Below are 23021 nucleotides of genomic sequence, written 5' to 3' on the forward strand. Positions count from 1 at the left end.
TCTTTGAAGGTATTCCAGTCAGAGTGACTGATCTTCCACTGTGGCATGGTCTCCCATTGCAAAGGGTGAATATCACGGGGAAGTGATCACTACTGTGAAAGTTGTCGTTGTTATTGTTGTTATTTGGTTTTTAGGAGCATTAGCAACTAAGGCCATATTGCTCTGGGGATATGCGGTGGTCATTCCCTGACCTTTCCGCATCCTCTGTATTTGGTGGTCAAGGGCTCGAACCCCGGTCTGATCAAGAAGCATATGCTACGCACTGCTACGCACTGCTACGCACTGCTACTTCTGGCTACGGAGGCGCCCGTGAAAGTTGTTTCAACCTCCCATGTACAAACAGGAAGGAGAGAGGCGGAGCATATAGACAGATCAATCGCAGTAAATGTACAGGTAGGCATGTGGAAAATGGTGTTATGTCCCACATTTAGCAGGGCCAGGTCATTGTTTTCGAGCATGCGCTCTATAATCTGGCTCCTTCCATTGATGTCAGCACTACCCCACAGAGTATTGTGTCCATTAAAATCCTCTAGTAACAGAAAAGGGGAAGCAAATTGCCTACGTAAAGTGTATTAGCGTCTAATGGTGCTATTAGATGCTAAAGTGTATTAGCATCTAATGGCACCAAGGGTTTCCCCCATCTCTGCATTGCTTTCATTGTCGTGTGAAACAGAACACTTTTGAGGCCAGAGATTTAAAAGTGTGTGGGTAATGTATATTATGTGTAGTATTGTGTACTGCTGTTCATCTGGCCATTTAGCTGTTGGGCCTCTGCTGGGGTCTGATGGGGCCTTGTGGAGACAGACCAAGTATACCAGTACAACTTTTATTTTACTCGGGCAGGTCTTGCCACCTAGTTTTCTGAGATTTCGGTGGCTAGGACCTAAAAAAAAAAAAAAAAAAGGGACACTAAGTTTAGAAAAAGCCAGGAGAGGTTGATGTGGTTGCGGTTTCAACTTATTCGTTATTTTGATTAGTTCTGTGCCACATCCCCGCATTGTGTACTCTGTTTTTGTCACACAAAACTGTGGAGACAGAGATTTAAAAAGTGTGGGGAGTGGAATGTTGTGTAGTGTTATGTTCTGTTGTTTCTCTGACCATTTAGCCATTGGGCCCCTATTGGGACCCACCGTTACCTACTTTGCCTCGAGGAGGCAGGTCAGGCACCCAGTAGATTATTTAAGTACTGGTTTCAGTGGCAAGAAATAAAAAAAAGAAAAGAAAAAAAAGGGGGGGGGCGATGAACACTAGTACTTGGAAAGGCCGAAAGAGATTTACGAGAAAGCAGTTGAATTTTTTGACGCTGATTTGAATTTGGCAGCATTGTTAGGGGTGTACTCGGTAAGTTTTGTTTAGAGTGTGTGGGGGGGGAAGACAGGTAGAAATGGATGGGAACAATAGAGTAGGCATCCCCAAAGAGGTCAGTGGGGACAAGCCCCACCAGAGGAAGTATGAGGGAGGCAGGGAGGGGAGGAACAGAGACCCGTCTCCTCCCCCCCCTGCCTGGGGATGGGATTTTAAAGGGAACTGGGTTAGAGTACCCAGTTCAAATCGCCAAATGGCTTTTTTGTCAGCAAAGCTGCAGATGTCTCCATCAGTGATGGTTGTCAAGTCCATGCCTTGTAGAATCCAGTAGGAAGGTCAAACTGCCCATCCCGCTCTTGGAGTGGGATATGTTAGCTGGCAGTGGGGACCTACCAGGCGAGGGGGAGGGAAAGACACACAGTTGCCTAGTGTACAGTGTGTTCATGTCTAACAGCACCAGGGGTTTCCCCCATCTCCGCGTTACTTTCATTGTGGGTGTAACAGTTCACTGTAAAAGCCAGAGATTTAAAAGTGCATGGATTTTGTAAGTGTAGTGTTGTTCTTCTGGCCATTTAGCTGCTAGACCCCTGATGGGACCCAATGTTGTCCACACTATGCTTCATGGAGGCAGATCAGGTTTTTTTTTTTTACTCTGGCAGGTCCTGCCACCTAATTTCCTAAGATTTCAGTGGCTAGGACCTAAAAAAAAAAAAAAATTAAAAAAAATAAAAAGTAAAAAAATAAATTTCTTGCTCGGTGGGGGTTAAGAAAATTTGAGTAGAAATGGCAAATGAGTTTAGAGTGAACGCAATTAAATTTTTCAAGTTATGTGGGATATATGCTAGCGTATTAGATAGAGTGGGGGAGGCAGAAGGCTGGGGGGAAAAGACAGAAATATGGGCACAATAGAGTAGGCACCCCAGATAATCAGTGGGGTAGACCCATGCCCCACCAGGCGAAGAGAGGAGTGGCAAGGAGGGGAGGGGACAGAAAAGACCGTCCCCTTCTCCTGCCGGGGGAAAGAGGGGAAAAGATATGACCATGCAAGGGAGCATGGTTTGAGATCTAACATGGCCAGCAGCAAGCTGCAGTTAGTCTTCAGTGGTATTTGTGTTCCCATTTGGGATATCACTCATGGGACCAGGTCCCGTCCAGTTTAGTCAAGTCAATTCTTGTCATTTGTTAAGTATATATTTTTTCCTGGTTGTTATATGTAGGGTTCAGTTGTGCTCCATTGCAGTGAGCACTTGTCTTCTTGCGAAGAGCTCTTGGGCGCAACTGGAGAAAGCCATGCACTCTTGTTTTGTAACCAGTATGTTGTGCTCCCGCCCACTAAGACAATATGGGATCTTTGTTATTAGGATGTTGCAGAGGTCGTCATAAAGCTGGCAATCAAACATTAGGTGCTGCCAGCTCTCCAGACCACTGCAAACACAGGCAGGGTCCTCTTCAATTCCCAAAAGGAAAAGTTTGGCATTGATGGCGCCATGTCCGGTGAGAAGGTATGCCGTATGGAGTCCAGGTGAGAACCACGTTGGGAACTTAGGGTAGACCCTGCTGACATCAGGTAAAAACTTTCCGGTTATCTTCCCAGTGTGGAAGTTTGTCCATCTCTCTTGCAACACCTGCAGCAGGTGAGCATAGAGCCTCTTCTTTTCAGCGGTGTGGTTATTTGCTGGGTCAGTTGTATGTCTGAGACAAGTCATTGAAGTGCCCTTTGCCAGGTGGTAAAGTAATCTTTGCCCACAATCTCCAGGTCAAAAGGAAGAACTCTGGTCAGGACCTGTAAAGCATGGGTGCTCACCGTGCTGCAGGTGCGAGAAGTAAATAGTAGAATCGATCTTTGGGTTGAGTCGATGATACGTCGGTTGACTGCGGTAGTAGCCTTGTGATACCACACGACAGAGGCATATGTGATGATGGGTATGAATATGGCTTTGTAGAAGATATGTAGTGTACGCCGGCCAAGGCCCCAGTTCCTTTGAGCCACCCTAGCAACGAGGGCAGCGTATTTCCTAATCTTGGTTCGGATGTATTGTAGGTGGTCTTTGAAGGACAGGTTGTGGTCTAGGATGACCACTAGATACTTGAGTTGTTTGGAGAATTTTATTGTCGTCTGATTTATCTTAATTTAAGAAGGCCGTCGTAGGTCCAGGTTCCCTTTCAGCAAGGCTGAGTTGGTTTTTTCTGGTGATATTCTCAGGTGATTCTGTTTTGCCCAGTTCTGCAGTAGCCCCAAGGCCAGGTTCGCAGATTCTTCCAGTTTTGCCCTTGAGTTCGCCGAGGCGGAGAGAATGAGATCATTGGCAAATGACCACTTCTCCGAGGTCCGAGACGAGGAAGCTGTCCAAGACAACATTCTACCGATCACAGGAATCACAATTATTTCAATGTAAGAGCAATAGTAGGGAAGCTGAAGTCCGCCCATATAATGTCTATGGGAAGGGGGGGAATCTTGAAGGCACATTTTAGTTCACTATACAGTTCACATAATGTCTCAGAGTTAATAGAGCACAGTCCTACCCTATAATAGCACAGGGGAAGGCACCATCCCCAGTCAATAAGGGAAGTTCGGATGTGGTGGCTGAAAGGTTCTCGTGGCCACACTCCAATTCTAGAACAAGGTGCTCTTAATGGCAGGCCAAGTCACAAGACATCAGAAATTGACTATGTGGCCAGAATTCCATCATTTTCAGTGATTTCAGTTTGGTCATAAGCTGTTGGTGCAAATAGGATAAACCCTTCCTTAATAGTGGGGGCCTTTCTTTATGTTTTGTGTGCTCTGTGACAGTGTGGTGGTGTCACAATTCTAATTTCTGCCGAAACTGTGGTGGCAAAATTCTCTGTTCACATCCAGTATCCCGGCACACTGCAAATGTGTCGCCGACGACTTCCTTTTCACAAGAGAAACTATATTCGCCGTAACGCAGAGGCACACGACATTCAGTTACATCTTTTAAGTTTTTGTTTTCTCATTTGAGTGTAGTACAGAGATGAATGCCGTGAGAAGCAGGTGGTTGCAGGAGGGCAATTACTGCCAGAGGTGTAGAGTGCAACTAAGTAGCACTCGCTAAAGGGAAGCTTAAGCAACAAGTAACCTTCAGCTATGATTGTACTCACACAGGGGGTCACCCTCCCCAGTCAATAGTGCAGTTCAACCATGGTAGCAACAGAAATATGTTTGCCACACTCTCCAATACCGTGTACTATCCTGAACTTCACATTGGATCTCGTCAACAACAGGAAGCTTGAAAAAACCAGACTGCTCGACCACCTCCGACAGGAATGGCAGGATCAGTGGACAGAATCCACTAAAGGGAAAATTGCCAAGAAGTTCCTCCCGAGCATAAACAGAGTCTTTCCAAAACCCCCGAGTTGGTTCCAACCAGGGCTCCACGTAACCTTTCTGCTCATGGGGCATGGGCCATTTAATGCAAAACTATCTAGCTTCCGAATCACTGAGGATCCCCGTTTCCTCTGTGGTCGCAAGGAGACATGGCAACATCTCATGTATGACTGTGACCACTATGAGGACTTGCGATGCATGCTCACCACTGCTATCACCTACTTCCCGCAGAACATGGAACAGCATCTTCTCGACTCGGAACATGAATAAAAAGCCCTTACCATCTTTGCACAGAAACGCTTTGCTAGAAGGCGAGCACTTATAGCAAACCACCATGCACAGCACCCGGAAGCTGATGATGAATCTCAAAACTAGGACTGGAGAAAACTAGAATACACAAGAAAACTGTACCAAATAACCTATAACCATGAACATGACCATCATTTAGCCTTGTTCACGAGGGAACTGACAACCAGGAAGACCTACGTCTGAACCAGAGACAAACTGACAACCAGGAAAACCTACGTCTGAACCAGAGACAAACTGACACAGGACTTGACATGAACTGGATACAAATTATTCCCACTGGACCACTAGCTGCATGACTAAACCAAATGACCAAAGAACGAACTAAGAAAATGATATCACCAGGACCCAAGGCTGCATCCTCATGACATGCACACTAGGCGACCTGAACAGGTTACATGACCAACCATAAGACGAGACTGCCTCATGTATGACCTTGCGATTGGGATTTGACTCCTACATTGAAAAAGATCACTAAAGAAGATCCGGTTCAGATCACTTGGACTCTCACGTGTTCTCAACTGTTAATGCCTGATGGCGATCTGTACCTTTACTCCCTTTCCCCTGGCGGGGAGGAGGAGACAGTCTTGTCTCCTCCCATCTCCTCCCCTGCCAACCCTTATTCTTCTCCTGGTGAGGCACGGGCCTGCCTCACTGAAAATCCTGGGGTCGCCTTCTCTATCGTCCCCATACTTGTCTTTTCCCCCAGCCTTCAGTCTCCCCCCCCTACTCTGCCAGTGCATAACCCCACACAAACTGCAAAAACTTAACTTTGTCCAAATTAAACTGCATAAACCTGAACTGGCTTTTCTAATTCCAGTGCTCACCCCTACCGAGGGTTTTTTTTTTTTTTTTTTTTTTAAGCTCTAGTCACTGAAATCTCAGGAAACTAGGTGGCAGGGCCTGCCAGAGTAAAATTTCATTCTGTGTACCTGGTCTGCCTCCACGAGGCCAAGTGTGGGCAACGTTGGGCCTCAGTAGGGTTCCAGCGGCTAAACGGCCAGATGAACAACGATACACAACACTACACATATACAAAATCCACACACTTTTAAATCTCTGGCCTTCCCAGTGAACTGGTACACCTACAATGAAAGCAACGTGGAGATGAAGGAAACCCCTGGTGCCATTAGAAATCAAAACACTTTATACTCTCCAATTCTAGAACAATGCCGACAAGGTGGGCAGACACATTGTTACGAGCATTGGATAGGAACGAATTGAAATGCACGAAAATGGCCCAGAAAAACAAAAAACTGATCTCACCGCTGAGTTCCTCTTCCTTAATAACCCTTATATGACACAAATCCAAAAGCTGGCACTATTTTAAACTGATTAAAATTATCAATATGCACAGAGCGATTTGCAGCATGTGTTAGCAAGAAGGCAGCCATTTTAGGCCTCCACACAGTTGCCTAATGAGATCAAGTTCTACCTGGGGGATGCTGATCCCAGGTGGCAAATGGATGGAGCAAACAGTTAAGAGGAACCCTACTGTGAGCTGAACTGCTACTGCCCTCTTAAATTAGTGTAAGTGGCATAACTTGAAAGGGGTGCGGTTACCCACAAGGATGGAGACTCCTCCATGAGCAGGTCCATTCCCAGCTCTCTTTTCAAATAATTGAACAATTGTGCAAGTGAGGGTCCGTGTTTTCTTTTAAATATGTCTCCTGTAAACAAAAGCATGTTGGCTCATGCTTACAGAAGAGGGCCTCGATGTCATCACAATTCGAACAGAATCCACGGCAATTTCACTGTAAGCATTTTAGCATATTCATTATTTAGATTTTGGTGGTCCATCTGATGGTTTCTGGACTGAGGGCTTTATTTCCTCAGTCCTGGATTTGTCTTTCTTTGGAAAGACTGGGCGTTGGCTAGTATCCATTTCCTCTTCTTCGGCAAAGAGTTCCAGGACTGAGTCGTCTGGTAACCCCTTGTCTTCGACATCCATTTTCTCTTGTATTATCAGTGGCACTTCAGGTTTTTGTGGTTTTTCTTTCACACTTGGTTTCAGTGGTGGAGTAGCACTAGGAAGTATTGATATTGGAGTGGCAGCTGACTGGGTTTTTAGTGTGGGTTTTTGAGAGCTCAATAAATAATGTGCAATTGGTGTGAATAACTCTTCTGGTGGAATAGACATATTGGTCTGTGTCGCAATGGAATGTCCACCTGCAACTTTCTGCACATATCTAGGCTTTTTGATATTTATTGGTTTGACTGCTTTCTTCACCTCCTGAAAGGATACGTTCAGGTCCACCTTGAGTCTTTGTATCTCTTTTTCCTCTTTCAACTGCTGACATGCCCTTGAGTATACAGTGTGTTCACCTTCAGTTGACATTGGTGTGTTTAGTAAATGTACATGCAGTGCTTTCATGGTCTTTTGCACCACAGTGAGCACAGGCAGACGATCCACAGCAAGCCATCTGTGAATGCCCATATTTTTGGCATTTAAAACATTGCAGTGGATTTGGGATATATGGCCTTACAGAGGTTCCCAAACTTTCTCGGTTCACGGCACCCTTAGTGTCCCAGTAATTTTTTACTGCACCCCTAGGCCAAAAGAAATACCTAACACAGTGGTTTTCGACCTTTTAATATATACCTATATAATAATTTTATTCTTTATATAGATGTACTAAATAAAGATCTATTATAGATCACTACAAAATTGAAAAAATAAAGTACAATGGATACCGTACACCTTTTTATAATGAAATAAATATATAAATTTCAAAAAAAGTAAAATAATAATAATAACTTTTAGTAACTTAAACTGAAATTATACGGCACCCCGGTTGAAAACCATTGCCTTACATTGCAGTTGATATACCCAGTTTTTATCTCATTAGGATATGTTGGAGAGTTAAATGTAAGGATGTTTCTAGTAGGTACTAACTTACCATCCTTACGCATGGAAATTCTTTTAACTGCTACCACTTCTTGCGGCTTTAGCTTTGTGCAGATTTCTTCCTCAGTAACCTCAAGCAGGTCCCACTCTGAGATGACACCTCTTGAAGTGTTTATGTTCTCTGAGGTGCCACCGTAATCGGCATTCCTCCTATTGATGTGGCTCGGAGTAACTGCTCTGAGTGTCTGTCGTTTTTGGTCTCGATTAAGAGGTCCTCAGAACGAAAACTCTTAACTGATTTAGGAAAACCTGCTAACCCCTATAAATCCATCTGTATAAAGAAGCGCAACATTTTACCATTAGGTTTCTCAGTTTGTGAATGAATAATCAAGAATCTTGGAGTGGGACCTGATTGTTCTTCGGTACATGCTCTCTTTGCTACATTGGCTTTGTCTATTTCATCATTTTGATTTTCAGTTAGGGACTGGGTTATGGCCACAAAAGAAATTAGTTTATTGGTATTCATAGAGATTTTTGTTATGGTTCAGTGCCTGGGCTCCCCACTCACCACAGAGGCCAAAGGGATGCCCACTATCTGGCAGGCAATAAATGCACTCGGGAGTGGGGTGCCAGGGCTACCCAGACACCATACCAACACCACCGCCAGCCTGAATCCTGTCCCTCAGACCATGAGGGTAGGGGCATGGCATTGACACAGTTGACCCTTGCAGGTGAACCCACTAGCCGATTGATCCTACCTGGCCATCCATGACCACAAGTTTTGTTGAAGCAGGGGGCCAAAGTGGTGTGCTGAAGCTGGGCCCCTCAACCACCAGATCCCCCTTTCTGAATTTCCATGGGTCGCAGTGCGTGGCAAACACACTGGATTCTATTGATGTTAGCCTGGAACCTAGGCTGTGGGCATTGGTCCCAGTAATGCTAATCTGGAAGACCAGCAGTGTCACTGGGAGGTCCCCTCACCACATACAAGTGCCCACATTGAGGGGTGGGAGGGGGATACATAGACTAATAGATTAACAAGATGCAGGCAGAAGTGAAAGTGATTCTTGTATTGCTTCTATTGGAACATGGAACAGCCAGAAAGCAAGGTACTGGGGATTTCAAAGCCTACTGTGGCTCATCACAGAACAAGGAAATATATGGGTTATGTTAGGGTAACTAAGAGTAAGAAAATGTGCATATATACTTGCATTTACACCAATGCTAGGAGTACAGTAAATTTGATGAATTTTAAGTGCTGCTCAAGTTATTAAATGTAGATATTGCGGGGAATCAGAAAAGGGGTGTCACTCAGATATAAAGGATGCAGAATTTGAATATGGGGAGTGCAAAGCATACAGTAAGGCCAGATGGGGGGGGGGTTATGCTCTTAGTTAAGAAGCACAAAAAAAGTCTCAGTCAGTGCATCCAGCTGACATTGGTGGCCAGCACAACGGAAAGTGGAAGAGAAATTGTTGAAGTTAAACAAAGAAAGGCACCTGGGATGGATGGGATCTATCCAATTATATTATGAGAGGCAGCAAAGGAGTTTAGCAAACTCTTAGCCATAATTACAAGAGCATCTTTGGTTTTATGGGAGGTCCCTTTGGATTGGAGATCAGGGCCAGCAGAAATGGTAAGCCTGGTAAGCAAGGAATAGGGGCACCGTCTGGGGAAGCTGGAATGCAAAATTTTTATTATAATAATAGTATCTCACTTAAAGTCAGTAAATAATGACTTTAATCTCAATATAGAAACAAAAAATTATTATTGAAATGTATAGTGAAACAGCGCCCTATGTCTATTCACAGCTTAGGCACATGCATAAATTGTCTGCACTACACTCGATGCCGACGACCACACATGCAAAGTATATGGGTGCTCGATACTGACTGTAACCATAACTGAGTCTGCGTTTTTCGATTTGTGTGATGTTGACAAAGTGAATTCTTTTGTTCTTGATAAGTACCTCCATTTATTAAATAGTGGACAAGTTAGTCCCATCGCACCATGTTTTGTTTGTAGTGAACTGCTGAAGTAGTTAAATTGGCATCATTTTTGTTATATCTTTAGTTAAAGTCTCATGCTTTATGCAAAAAAACCTCCTTTTATTAAATTATATAATAATCTTTTAAATTATTTTGGTTACTACTGATGTTGTCCTGTAGTTAAAATTTGTTTATGTACATAACATAAAAGTCATGGAGGGATCAGATAGAGAATACAAAATGTAAAAAACCATTTGTCTATCTCTGTTGTCTTATTATGGGCGATAAGGTGAAATAAACTCAAAAATCAATTTTTTATGTTTGCTAAATTATCTCTTTTGCACTCAAAATTATGAACTTCTTTGTAAATTGTCACCATGTGATTTCTCTGAATTGTAAAATCTAGATATAATGAATTCAAAGGGACCATGAAATTTTTGTCATACTACTGAAATTGTGTTACTTTGCAATTAAAAAATAAAATTATTAATTATATATTAAACATACATAATGAATGCAGATTTTGATTATACATGTAAGGAACATAAAAATTTCAAATCAGTATTGCTTATTATATTTAAAATCTCTCCATCTTTCAGAATTGTCAATAAGGTAGGCACAAACTGCTGTGCTCATTGTTGTAGGGGTTTCATGGCGCATAAGCTACTTTGGCTATAATGTGCCTATTCGTTAATTAAAAAAGGAAAAGAGAAAGTCTCGTACAGCCTGAAAAGTCCTTAATTAGAAAAGATTAAAAATTCCAGTTTGCTTGAGGAAGTGGAAAAATTCAGAAATATTGGCATCGCCAATCAGATTCTCTATACTTACTGGTTGATGAAGGTTAACCAGTGATTGCAGGGTTGAAATTCTATCTTGTTTATAGTCAGTCAATGAGAACATGTTTAACAGTCAGACTTATCATGCAAAAGCATAATTTTAACGTAGCCATCTACGTTAAATTGACATCGCCTTGGTTATATCTCATATTGTGAATGCCTTCACGAGTTTCCATGGTATTGTACTACCTCGAATAAATAACATTTCACCAGTGGAGAAGACTACTGTTATTTATTCTCAACACATACCACCACCCAGACGGCACTGTTTCAAAGCTTGTTGGCTTCTCTTCGGTGGGTGGGCAGGTACCCTGGTGTTGCAATAGTGACAACCCAGTTATGGAGTATAACTACACAATATGAGAGATGCCCGATGGTGTGCAGTGATATAGACTATAAAATATTTAAGGGCAAAGGCCTCATGCTACGAGGTAGAATTCTATCTCGTAGCATGAGGCCTTTGCCCTTAAATATTTTACAGTCAGATTTATATAACAATGTGGACACTGTGTGGGTCATCTCCTGTGAGTAAATGAATGTTGGTCAGGTGAGTATGACCTATTCTAGCTCTTAAAAGTATTACTTCTTCTCACCTTGATGTACGGACAATGGAGTCCCAATTTTTGGATTCTGTTTAATCTGAGAAAGTTTATTATTAGTTTTAGAATGCCAGAGTGCTGTCCATTCTGATAGGCATGCAACATGAATGATTAGTGCATAGTCTGATGCTGGAACAGGGATATTGGTTAAATCTAAGGTGGTTGAATTTTTTGCAGCTTTATCAGCCAAGTGATAAAGCTGCAAATGCATAATTTCTTTTTCAACTTGTTCGATAATTTTTATTAAGAATAAACTGCTTTTTTTCAATCATTTTTACACATTTCAAGTATTCATGCAGTTCGATTCTAAGTAACCGAACAATATAAAAAACTTAAAAGCTTACTGGGTGCCTCATTGTAACGTCTTATCTTTATTGGTTTCTAGCTTTGTGATTTAAGGTACATATAGGTTTTCTAATGAATTGAAAAACTTTGATATTTTATTGCATCAATAATTTTCCATTTGCTATAAAAAATTAAGATTGCAATAGATTTCGCCATAGAAATATTCACTATATTGAAAATTTCGTTATACTTTTTTTTTGTTTCATCGAGATCCATTTAATATTATTTCTTATGGATTTATGCCAGGACTGCAAAAAAAAAATTCGTTATACTGAATTTTTCATTATATCGCTATTCGTTACAACAGGATTTCACCGTATCAGATATCTGAAGAAACAATACCAGGTAAGAAGCTAGTATTGTCAGAACAATGGCTTTTATTTCAAAATATATATAGAATCGGTATGGCATCATAAAAACAGACGGTACATATATGAAGAGGTTCTTTACATTGTTTAGTTAGATAATTCGATAAGTTATTCAGTATTAAATTAAAGTTATAATTCATTTTATGTATTTATATATTTATTAAATTTATTTTTTTTTTATTCACATTCATTTTAATATAATGAAAGAATCAGAATCAAAAAAGAAACTCTCAGGTGCACAAAATAGAAAAAAGAAGGTATCAAAAGGAGCACTTCAAAAACAAGCTGGAGCACTTGATCATAACATTACAAAATCAAAATTTGCAAATGAAAATCCTCAGCCTTTAGAAACAGTTCATGATCAAGATGAAGTTTCTGTCACTCAACTGAACACCTGTGACTTAAGCGATTATCTGCCTAATAACGATGACTTTTCGACCACTCAAATGTCTGAAAATTATCATGCACTTCAGAACAAACCCATGTCTCTCTGATGTCAAAGATTTTTTTCAACCTTCACACTGGAAAAAATTCAAATCATCAATGAAAAAAAGTCAATCAAAAAAATGAATTTTCAGCAGAAACAACAATCAGCTTGGAAGAACAATGTGAATTGCCATTTAATTTGGACACATTTGCGTAGGAACAGCTGCAATCAATTCAGTTAGAAGATCCTGCAAAGTGGCTAAAAACTCGCCGATCAATTACGCATCATCTTAACAGAATTGGGATCTGTTCAAAAGAAAGATATATTGTATCCTAGAAATTCAACTGGATGTAAGTTTAGTAATGCATATTATAACCAAAAAATGGACAATGGCAAAACTGTACTGAGAACATGGCCAGTATATTCATCTTCCGGAGACTACATGTTTTGTTTCTCTTGCAAATTATTTTCAGAAAGAGCTTTATGTGATTCAGGCAGTAGTTTTGTGTCGACCATTTACAATAATTGGAGAAATCTATGCAATGCTCTTCAAACACATGAAACATTTGAAACAATGGTGCAACTTTAGAAAGAATCTTACAAATAAAACCATAACTGATGCACAAAATGAAAGATTATGCAAACTGGAGAAGAAACACTGGACAGATGTCATTTCAAGAATTATCGAAATTGTAAAATATCTTGGATCTCAATGCCTAACATTACAGGGTTCGTCTGAAAAACTTTGAGAGAAACAATGGAAAGTTTTTAAAATTAATAGTATTGTTTGGTAAGTTCGATCCTGTTATATCAACACATATCGAAAGAACCTTAAGATCTGAGCTTAAATGCCATTACTTAAGCAAAGATATTCAAAATGAAATTATTTATTTGTTAGGCAATGCTATCACTGAGATTTTCACTGCAATAAAAAAAAATCAAAATATTATTCTACCATACTGGATTGTACCCAGGATATCAGTCATATTGAGCAAATGTCAGTTATTATACATTATATTCCTCATTCAGACAAAACAGTATTAATTGAAGAACATTTCCTGGGGTTTCTGCCAATATCCGATTCAACCAGTGAAGGTTTATGTAGTGCTATCCTGCAGTTTTATTGTAAACAAATTTAAGTGTTTGGTATCTGGATATTGGCGACATAAGAGGACAAGGGTATGATAACGGCACAAATATGAAGGGTTCAGAACATGGACTACAAAAAATGATTTTAAACAAAAACTCTCGTGCCTTCTTTGTACTCTGTGCTGCCCACATCCTCAATTTAGTAGTCAAATGATGCCGCTAAAGTAAATACCGAAACAATTAATTTCTTTGTAACTGTGCAAGAAATATACAAATTTTTCACAGGATCAGCAAAATGCTGGGAAGTACTCGAGAAACATTTCTTCTTTAACATTGAACTCGTTGCGGATACACAATGGGAAAGCCACACTGACGCTCTGTGACCATATATTTCTCCAGTTTTGATAGCTTAGAAGGTATCAAATCTGGAGAAATATATGATTCCCCATATACAATTTATAGTAACGAAACAGTCTAAAGAAACACCGATGTAACGCAAAAAAATTATGCGCTAAGCTAAAGGATTTCAAATTTTTGTGTTCATTGATACTATGGTATGGCATATAAAATCATATCAATCCCATAAATGAAATGCTTCAAAATTTTGGTGCAAACATGGCTATATCTTTGACATACATAAAAAATTTACAAACTTTTATTTCGAATTATCGTTCTGATGCCAGCTACGAGAAACTTCAACAAGAAACAAAACAACTTTGTGAAGATCTTGATACTATACAAACTTCCAAACTGTCGAACAAGTTTGGCAAAGAAAAAAATTTAAGCATTTTGACTATGAGCATGAGGACGAATTGTTTCGATTACTGGAAGATGAATTTCGACTGGATTTCTTCAACATCATTTTTGATGTTGCGATGTCTTCCCTAAACAAAAGATTTGAACAACTAAAACTACACAACGAGCAGTTTGAGTTTTTGTATGATTTACATAAACCCAGCGATTCTGATTATGAAAAACTTTGACAGAATTGTAACGATTTGCAAATAGATTTAACAGACGGAGATGACAAAGGCATAAATGGAACTGAGTTATTTGACGAAATATGTGCACTCAGGTATCTTTTTAAATTGCATTTAGCTAAATTTAGAAATTCCTATGAAACATTAAACTTAATTTGCAGAAATAAATTGCCTTTTCCGAGAGAGAGAGAGAAAGAGAGAGAGAGAATCATTTTCCAAATTAAAGCTTATTAAAAACTATTTAAGATCAAGAATGTCACTTGAAAATCTGGCAATGATATCTATAGAACATGATATTTGTGAAAAATTAAATATATCTGAACTTGTATGTGATTTTGTCAATATTAAAGCACGTAAAGTAAGAATGTAATTGATGTAAATAAAATTAATAAAAAATGTATTTTCATTTCTATTTATTCAAAATTGTAGTTTTCATTACAATCTTCAAGGGAGCCAAATACATTTCTGCATAGGGATGCCAAAAACCCTAGCGTGCATGTGTGTGTGTGGGGGGGGGGAGAAATCAAAGGGTAACACAAGTACAGGTACACAAGTTTTTTTTTTTTTTTTTTTTTTTTGTTAGTTGCTGGTGCATCAGCTTCTATGGCCATAATGCACCCCCCCAAAGTTTTTGCATTTTACTCTGATCCAAGCCCGAGGCCAGATTCCAACCCGGGACCTTTGGGTTGCCAGGAAGGCACTTTACCCAACTCGCTAGCCCGGTCGGCACTTACAGACCTGTTAGCTCAATTTCTGTTCCAGGGAAAATAATGGTCATTGGTTAAAGAAGTAATGCAGCACCATCTAGACATGAGTGCAGTTGTACTTCAGCCACAGCATGGGTTTGTTAAGGGAAGATCTTGTCTGGCCAATCTGATTGCATACTATGATAAGGAACTGATGCAAAAAATAATTCTATCGTATACTTGGATTTCAGAAAAACTTTCGATACTGGTGCAGATAAAAGATTGCTGTTCGTACTGGAGCAGTGTGGAATTAAGGGAAAGATACTGCTATGGATAAAGGGATGGTTGAGTGGGTGAAGGCAGAGGGTGATTACTGTCGACAATGCTTTTTTTTTTTTTTTTTCAGTTGTTGGCGCATCAGCTTCTGTGGCCATAATGCACTTCCCAAGGTTTTTGCACTACTCTGATCCAAGATCGAGGCGGGATACGAACTCACGACCTTTGGGTTGCCAAGCAGGCACTTTACCCACCTGACTAGCCCGGTCAGCATGGACAATGCTCTTTGTGGACTAATGTTATTAGTGGAGGCCCCAAGGCTTCAGTGCTGGGCCGATTGTTGTCTTCTGTATTTATTAATAATATTGATGAAGGCATATCAAGCTTAATACCTAAGTCTACAGATGATACAAAAGGTTGGCAGGGTGGTTAATGACAGTGCAGAATTCTGCTGCAACAAGTTCTAGAAAAATTACACAGATGGGCTGAGAAATGGCAACTGAAGTTTAACATTGACAAATACAAGGTACTGCATATGGGTAGCAGTAAATCCAAGAGTAATGTATCAAATGTGTGGTACTATTCTCAGGCTAGTGGAAAGTGAAAAGAAACAGGCTTCCAGGACAGCTGGAAGCCTGTCTGCACTGCTATCAAAATTCCTGATATACAGGAATTTTGCTAGCCGGGACAAGTAGTAATTATTGCATTGTATAAAGCAATGGTCAGGCCACATCTTGAGTGCTGCACACAGGTCTAGAGACCTCATTTTCAGAAGGATGTAGAGCTGCTTGAACAAGCACAGAGAAGGGCAATGAATTGGTAAGGGGAACAAAGGGGGTACCCCTTACCAAGAAAGGCTTCAGTTCTGCAAATTGCTGCATCTGGAGACTAGGCACTGTAAGGTGATCTGATTTTGACCTTTAAGACTTTGAATGACTTGAGCAAACTCAATTCTGATGTGACTGTTCCTCTTGCTCAGATTATGCACATGAGTAGGGGCATAAATTCAAATTGAGGAAGGATGGTTGCAGAATAGATATATGGAGGTTTGTCTTCAGCAAACGGGTGGTTATTTGCTGGAACAAGCTTCCATTCATTGTTATGAACATGGATAGTCTGAATAAATTCAAGGAAGACCTAGACAAACTACTGGAAGGGATGGATAGGTGAAATGGAAATATTTTTTTTCTATTTTTATTTTTCCTGATTCTGTATAACCTTGCTTTCTTGCATAATTTGCCACTGGAAACACTAATACTAAATTTTATATTAATTTAAAACTAAGAAGATGTGATTATAGAAAAATTAATGAATGATGCCTCTTTTGAGTACTAGATTAATGATATCTTACATTTAATGATGTTACTTAAAGCAATGTATGTTTAAAAGGTGTACATCTACTGCATCATATTCATATACAGGAGAAAGATATGATGGAGCCAGCAAAGGCTTTGTGTTATGCTAGTTAAACATTGACTTTTTTTTTTTTTTTTTTAAATAGTAATCTCTCTCTCTCTCCTGTTTGGTGAAACAGGAAAGAGAGAGAAAGTTTGGAGAATTCCATAGTAAAAGAGGTTAAATTAGTTAGCTGATAAAGGTAATTAAGTTTAGTTAAAATCTTATACACTACCTTACACTAAATAAATAATACTAAAACTGCTAGAACATGTGTGAAATGAAAAATATATTTGTTCTACTGTTTTGTAATAGAGATATCATTACTATCTAAAATATTTATTAAATGTCAATAAATATTGCATGTCAAAATTTGCATCAGATACTTTTCCTGGCCTGTTTTAATATAGTGTCCCCATACCACTAAACATTCTTTCAAAATGGGTCAACCATGGCTAGTCCCATATTGTAGCATAAAAAAAAATAGATTTCAAATCGGAGAGAGAGACGCTAAGATTATGCCTTTCCATATACTTTTTAGTGTAAAATTTGGAAGTTCAGAATTTTTATTTGCGCTATCATCCTCTGAATCGATTTGATTTTCCTCCGATGCCATTTCCATCAACTCTGATTCTTTTTCTACCAGTAACCCTTGAATGTCTTCAGTAACCATATGTTTTTTGGTTTTTTTTTAGGAGCATCGGCGAAAAAACCATGCTACCCTTGCCTGAGACCGACTAACTCAGCCACATTGTGAAAAAGACCCATAAAAATTCCTCCTGTCATCGACAGGATTCGAACTTAGGTCTTTTCCACCTGGTGTATGGGTGGAAAAGACCTAAGACCACACTGATTCTACCAAACCCACGAGGGCTTCAGTAGTCATATCATCAAAACTTTCTGTCGGTTCGACCATATTTCCTGAATGAACTGACTCTGGCCATACATTTTGCCAAAACACATTTAATGTTGACAGTTTTACTTCTTTGAGCGATAAAGCTATGATTCCGATACAGTCCACAATTGAAAAATGTTTCCATGTCTCTATTACTTCAATTTTCCATCAATTCAATTCAGGATCAATTTTTTCCAAAATCCATTCTAACGATTTTCTGATGTAATAAGTTTCAAAGGTAGATATAATACCTTGATCTAATTAAATAAGTTGTACTAGATGGTAGACGGTAGGAACATTACTTCAATGTTTGGATGACTTAAATCTTTTAGCTGGATTGGCACATTATTAAATAGTAATAAAACTTTGAAATCTAGATTTTTCCACAAGTTCAATAGCACAGAACCTAACATGGAGATTTCCCAATATTTTTTTTTTTTTTTGCATAACAATTAGCAAGCCAAAAGTGGGGATTCACAAAAAAGAATGGATATGTTGAAAAATTACATCCAACATATAGCAGAATTTTTCCCTGCACAAAAGCTCAAAAATACTGGGTTATGAGAGGTTGCGACAATTCTCTAACTGTGTTAGAGCGAAACTGTGTTATATAAGTACAGTGTTGTGCAAGGATTGCCGCACTTTATCAATCGTGTTAGAGCAAAACTGTGTTGTAGAAGTACCGTGTTAACAGGTTTGGTTTGGTTTTAATGGAAGTTTATTGGCACAAGGGCAAAGGCCAAATTGTGCCTGTTATACGGGGGTTGCCTGTATATCGGGTCCCTTCATCAACTGACATTACAATGGAACATCAAATGATGCCCAGAGTGGCTGTGTATTAGACAATGAAGCACGTGCATGAGATTGGTGAACGTTATGGAGGCAACTGTCTTTGAATGGAAGACAACAATGTAATTATTTACTTGCAGATTTGTAATGACGTAATTGTCATGATCTCTTCTCCCATTGGCTCGAATAAATATCACTAGGAGGAAACTTTTTAATGTATAGAGAGAAATAGCAAGTAAGTTTCACATTTTCATTTTCAAGGACTATCAAAATTATATATACATAAAAAAAATAATCTTCTTACATTGGTTTCCATTCCAGAATATGATTTCTGGATTTCCTATGGGTATCAAAATTTTAATCTGACCTGCAATTTCTCAGCTGTCCTGATTATAATCGGGTGGCCTCTAATTAGAAGCTTCTGAGAACACAATCTGATTTCTAATTACAGGAAAATAATACTTTTAAATGGAATATCTGTGGTATTAGATTAAATTATCCAGAAAAGGCTATTATTGTAAAATGGATTACTATACACAGAGGGCAAATCTAACCTCATTGTGTAACAATCACTGCTGCTTCTGAGAGAATTTCAAAATGAGGATGGTGAATGCAATCAATAGCTTTCAAAATGGTACTCCAAAAGATTTGAATTGGATTGGTTTTGTTTGCATTTTTCTGGTGCATCAGCAATAAAGGCTATAATGTAGAGGATGACACTCCAAAAGAAGTGTCATGCTTTGGTGATAAAGCTTTTTACCAGAATAGTAATTCCACAGTTAGAGAATATTGGTTTAAAAGGATTAAGCACATTTCTAAAATAGACTGCACAAAATGATGAAAAATTCAAAGAAATGGGTGGCTTATCTGTAACTCACAGCAGAGGATTCCCCCCCCCCCCCCGAACTCATGGTGGCAGTTGAATTGATTGCTGTTGCTGTGGATGATGGTGCAGCACAAAATCAACATTTCCCCATTAGTGCAAACATGGTGTCACAACAGCTTAACACTCCATGGTTCACTCAAAATTCTTTGATTCACATGGTGCAACAGCTAACAAACTGATCCACAACATAATGATTTTGCTCTTTGGTTTCTAGAAAGGATAAGGGTCAACAACATTTGTGACCAGGAAAACATCTTGTGGAACAACAAGGGTCATTTCTGTTTAAGTGGCAGTGTCAATGTACATAGATTGTTGGGTGTGGGGATTATCACCAGGTGTTGTCAATGAAATGCCTCTCCCTTGTCCACGTGTCATTGTTTGGTGTAGGTGTACAGTGAATTTCATAATTTGACCAGTTTTATTTTAGAGGTTTGAACTGTTGGTCCAGAGATGGCAACCAAGCATTACTGTGACTTTTTCCATCATCATGTGATTCCTGCTCTCCAGGAAGGGAAGTTTGTAAACAACTAGTTTTTAAGCAGAATGGGGCTCCTCTACGCATTCGGCCAGTAATTTAGCTTCTTCATAAGTCATTCAATGACATTGTCACGTTTTGCCATTTTAGGAACATTTGACTAGCTCACTCTCCAAACTTCAATCCACACAACTTTCATTATGGGGATATTTTGAAGACAGGTTGTATCAAGGCCATATCCAATCTTTGGCCAATTTAAAGAAAAGCATCAGAAGACACATTACTAATATTTCATGATATGCTTTAGGCAATTATGTTTCCTATAGTGGATGCAACTGTCCATACTGAACATCTCAATCTTCATACCTAACAGTTCATTGAAACAGTATTCTGCTGGAACTTTTTTTTTTCCCCACTTTTTATTTCCACACGCATTGTACTCTCGTAATAGAGCAGATGTCTCAGACAGTGGGTCAAGTGAAACCTTTCCACTATGACAGCATTTGGTGTTTTTTTTTTTTTTTTTTGGTAGTTGTTGGTGCATCAGCTTCTGTGGCCATAATCCACCTCCCAAGGTTTTTTTTTTTTTGCAGTACTTTTGATCCAGCCCGAGGCGGGATTCGAACCCGCGACCTTTGGGTTGCCAAGCAGGCACTTTATCCACCCGGCTAGCCCGGTCGGCAGCAGTTTAGTGTGTTTATTCAATGTATTTAACTCATGTTCCCAATATCTTGCATTGGAATTCTCACGGTTGTAACACATATTTCCTATGTCATGCTCTTCCACATTAATACAGCTTGTTGATTATTCACATCAAGTACGTCTATTTGATTAATCCTATGGCATTTCGTCCATCTTCTCATTTCTAATCTTGCTTCTCTTTCTTCAATGTTTTCTGTCCATCTTTGTAGTTGTAGAGTCTCATTTCGGTCTTAGTCTATTAGATCTCTCTCTTCTAATGTTTCATTAGCATTTCTTCTACATTTTCTCAAAGTTCTTACACACTGTTCAGCCATTTTTACACTTCTTAAAACTTAGAATGGTTTATTAAAATTGAAGACAGATAAAATAAAGTTAAAATAAACATAAATCGATAGCTTTCAGGCATAGGTTGCCTTTCTTCAGTCGAAAAAAGTTAGTACAAAATACAAAAATTAATAAAGAATGCCCGGTATGATGGTCATGCGAGTTGAACTACGTGAACGGGTGCTGACAATCAGCAGTTGGAAAATTTGGACAGCATACCTAAGCATATTATATATATAGATAGACAACTAAAGTGACACACTAATTGTAACCACCCTATATATCAACCTATATATATTCACAGCTGCAAATATTTGAAACTAGAGTATTCTACAAACCTGTACTTTGTTTCTCTTCCCACAAACTGGGCCATTGTTCGTATTGTTATCACTGAAAAAAAAAAAATAAAAAAAATAATAATATAATAAAATAAATAATAGTATCAGTTATGATGAATTTGAAATTTTGTGCTTCTTAAAATTATAAGGATAAAATAAAGACCTTCTGAAATAAAGAATAGCTAGTAAAGAAGAATTCACATTTTTAAAGTAACAAAATTATAGTTCATGTAAATTACACAAATAGTGCTAAAGCACCATTAATACAACTTTAAAGTAAAATTTAAAGTTACAGTACATTAATGAAATATACAAAGTTTGCTTTAAAAATGAGCTTCTTCAGTCTGCTACCATCTGCTGTATTCTAAAATCTCTCATAGTGCAAAAGCTTCTCATTGGATTGCCAATTCATTAGCTACCCACTGATAAAGGAAGATACTCTGAAATTGCTCTTTGGAGAATGGTACTTAATTACAAATAAAGGGCAGCACACTTCTTCTGTAGCAAGAATTTGATGACACATGGTGTTTCAAGTGTCATCTTTCCAAAACATGAGCTGCCTGATGCTTTTCTAGCTGTGTACAGAAGTAAAATAAGGCTCTAGCAATATTTGTATATACAGCCAAACTAAGTTATGGCATGATTGTGGGTGCTATGAAATTCTTGATACTATTAGGTTGACATTTTAAAAATTACACTGAATTTAGCAGAAATTTAATGAAATCAATATCATATCACATACAGTTATAACCACAGTTTTACTACATAACATAATTGTGTATTTTTCTATGAACCACCTTGGGTTTCTCTCACTGCAAACTGTCTCTTGTGTTGATACATCACTTTGTAGAGGCAGTATGATTTCGTGTTTGGTATTGTGAATTGTGCTATGTTGTATGACCAGCTACTCAGCAACCCATTAGTTGCAATTACCTGGAAAGCCATGAAGAAAACAGCCATATCTATCATTCCTGAAGGGTCATCTTCAATCTAGCAGAGACACAGAAGGAAGGCAAGCCTTTCAAAATTGGATATAGAAATAAGTAGGATGAAAGTCTGAGGGGGATGAGAATAGAAGGCATACCATGATGGTTAAATATTCCCACACCTAGGACCCCTAACATTAGCCATGCATTTTACCTAATACCACTAACATTAGTCATGCTAATGGCTAATGTTAGTGGTCTTGGGTAAAAAAAAAATTATATATATATTTTTTTACTAGAAATAATATTAGCATTGTTAATATTATTTCAGGAAACAGTCAAATAAAAGAGCTGCAATTTTAAGTTTGGTTCGAGTAAAATTATCAATTGGTTAACTGTAGGAACACAAAACTTCTAATCTATGTATTATCATGTTTTATATAAGGAAACATTAACTACAAATACACAAAAATCAAAACAGATTTTAACTATTAGTTATGTTCTTCACTAGATCCTATTTTATTCAGATTTTCTGTTTTATAACAAAGTTAAATTTTCAAAAACAAAACAATCTGTAATCAGTTGCTACATGGTATTGCTTTCAGAATAGAGACTTTTGTTCAATTTCAATCATCCAGTGTATGTTCAAAAAAATATTATTTCCACATTGACATGATGTGAAGAAATTGCGGAGGGGGATTTGCACTTTGAATATGGCAAAGTGTCTGAGTTTAATTTACACCTCCACAGAAATATTGTTAAACTGACCGAGTTAGTCTCAGATGAGTGTTGTACAATGTTTTTTTTTCTTTTTAAAACTTGAGTTTTGCAAGAAAATAACCAACCAAAGATTACGTGCTATTACAGATACAATATTAGTATTAATAATGGC

At 38.6% G+C, this 23021-nt stretch overlaps 1 protein-coding gene across 1 annotated transcript in view; it reads right to left on the bottom strand.

Annotated features, from left to right (window-relative positions):
* The window catches only part of LOC150079172 (mitochondrial carrier homolog 2-like), a 273570-nt gene that overhangs the window by 88633 nt on the left and 161916 nt on the right, over positions 1 to 23021 (bottom strand). The window contains exon 5 of the mRNA XM_090384014.1: positions 21204 to 21255. Coding sequence (XP_090240140.1) covers positions 21204 to 21255 — 52 coding nt within the window. The remainder of the gene's footprint in view (positions 1 to 21203; positions 21256 to 23021) is intronic.

Source organism: Mastigoproctus giganteus, chromosome 10, assembly GCF_048544385.1.
Source record: "Mastigoproctus giganteus isolate SK-2022 chromosome 10, ASM4854438v1, whole genome shotgun sequence".
NCBI classification, from domain to species: domain Eukaryota; kingdom Metazoa; phylum Arthropoda; class Arachnida; order Uropygi; family Thelyphonidae; genus Mastigoproctus; species Mastigoproctus giganteus.